The sequence below is a fragment of the Belonocnema kinseyi genome, chromosome 6 (genome assembly GCF_010883055.1).
Source record: "Belonocnema kinseyi isolate 2016_QV_RU_SX_M_011 chromosome 6, B_treatae_v1, whole genome shotgun sequence".
NCBI lineage: Eukaryota > Metazoa > Arthropoda > Insecta > Hymenoptera > Cynipidae > Belonocnema > Belonocnema kinseyi.
The window spans coordinates 56,835,188-56,836,554 of record NC_046662.1 but is presented as its reverse complement, the minus strand read 5'-3'; the positions used below and the strand labels follow the sequence as shown (position 1 = coordinate 56,836,554).

The window sequence follows — 1,367 nt, the reverse complement described above, 5'->3', positions numbered from 1 at the left end:
AATTTTTAAACTAAAAAAGTTACAACTTTTTGTCTTAAGAAAAAAAGATGCGCAATCAAATTTTACATCCATATATATCTTTTGAAAATTAAAATTCGATAAATTTTTTCTAAAGCCTCCAGGGGACTTCGTTTTCGCACGAAAAAAATTAATGTGCCCTTATTGCATCCGGACCCACAATTATTGATCGGCTAGGTGAAATTGTTCTTATATCTGAAATAAAAATCTATAACTATCAGAGAAAATTGAAAATTGGCCAGATAAAAAAGTCAGGAAAAGTCCAGGAATTTTAAAATAATTCTAATTTTGTAGCAACCCCGTAATCGCTCATTTAAATTTGTATTTAAATTTTACTTTCAGTCGTAGTTGATCTCTCTCATGAACAATTTTTGTAATCGATTCTCCACAAACTCTTAATACTGCTGGACTATCTTTCACAATTTTATCAAGCTGCATTCTCAGTTGATCTTTGTGAGTAGAAGTTTCCATCAATTCTTTTAACAATTCCTCAGTTCTATTATTTTTGCGCAATTTCCTTATATCACTTTCCATTTGCAAACAATTTTCGACAAGAACATTGACCTGTTTTCTCAAATCGTCGCGTTCTTGAACAGTTCTGTCGAAATCTTTCAATCTCTTTGTTAAATCTATAAAAATTTATGGCTATTATTTATCAACCATTTTATTTTTTATTTGAGACAAAACATTTTTTATACATTTTTTTCAGACCTGTATTTTCAGCACATAATTTACTGTATTCATTTTTGAATCTACCCTTTTCGTCTTTCGTCATAGTTACGAGGGACAATTCTCCCCTTTCTACCATTTCCATTATTTTCACATGAGTTTCTAGGCCAGGTTTTATCTGATTCAAATCGAAATCTGCAATCTAAAAAATATATAATGGGCTATTTAAGAGGACTTAATTATTTGTCTTCGAATATTTCTAATTATAGGATGACCACTACATAACAATGTTGGCAATACAATTTTTTGGGATTTAAATACATTTTTTAAGTAAGAAAAATTTCGATTCGAAGCCTACATTTTTAAAGAAAATGACCATTTTTTCGTCGTTTACTTCAGCCGAATCTAGCTTCAATTTATATTTTTAATCATCTAGTTTCTATAAATATAAAATTGTCCGGAAACCAATAATTTTAGAGACCGGGAAAAACGTTGAAATTACAATTATTTTTTTTTAGCCGGAGAATTTAACAACTTTCTAGAAGAAAAATGTACCCAATCACTTGAAACATCAAAAATTTCATATATTGTGATATAATGTGACTCAAAGTTTGATTTCAACCTTTTCTTGAATGCCGAATTCAATTGCTGATTTTTTAATTTACGAAATCATTCAGTTT

The 1,367-nt window shown here is 29.0% G+C and overlaps 1 protein-coding gene across 1 annotated transcript in view; it reads right to left on the bottom strand.

The window, feature by feature from the left end:
• Positions 1–885, bottom strand: part of LOC117174537 — a 9,737-nt gene extending 8,852 nt beyond the window's left edge. Inside the window, exons 1-2 of the mRNA XM_033363740.1 lie at positions 730–885; positions 355–647 (exon numbers count right to left, since the gene is read on the bottom strand). Coding sequence (XP_033219631.1) covers positions 355–647; positions 730–832 — 396 coding nt within the window. The 5' untranslated portion in view covers positions 833–885. The remainder of the gene's footprint in view (positions 1–354; positions 648–729) is intronic.
• Positions 886–1,367: the final 482 nt, after the last annotated feature.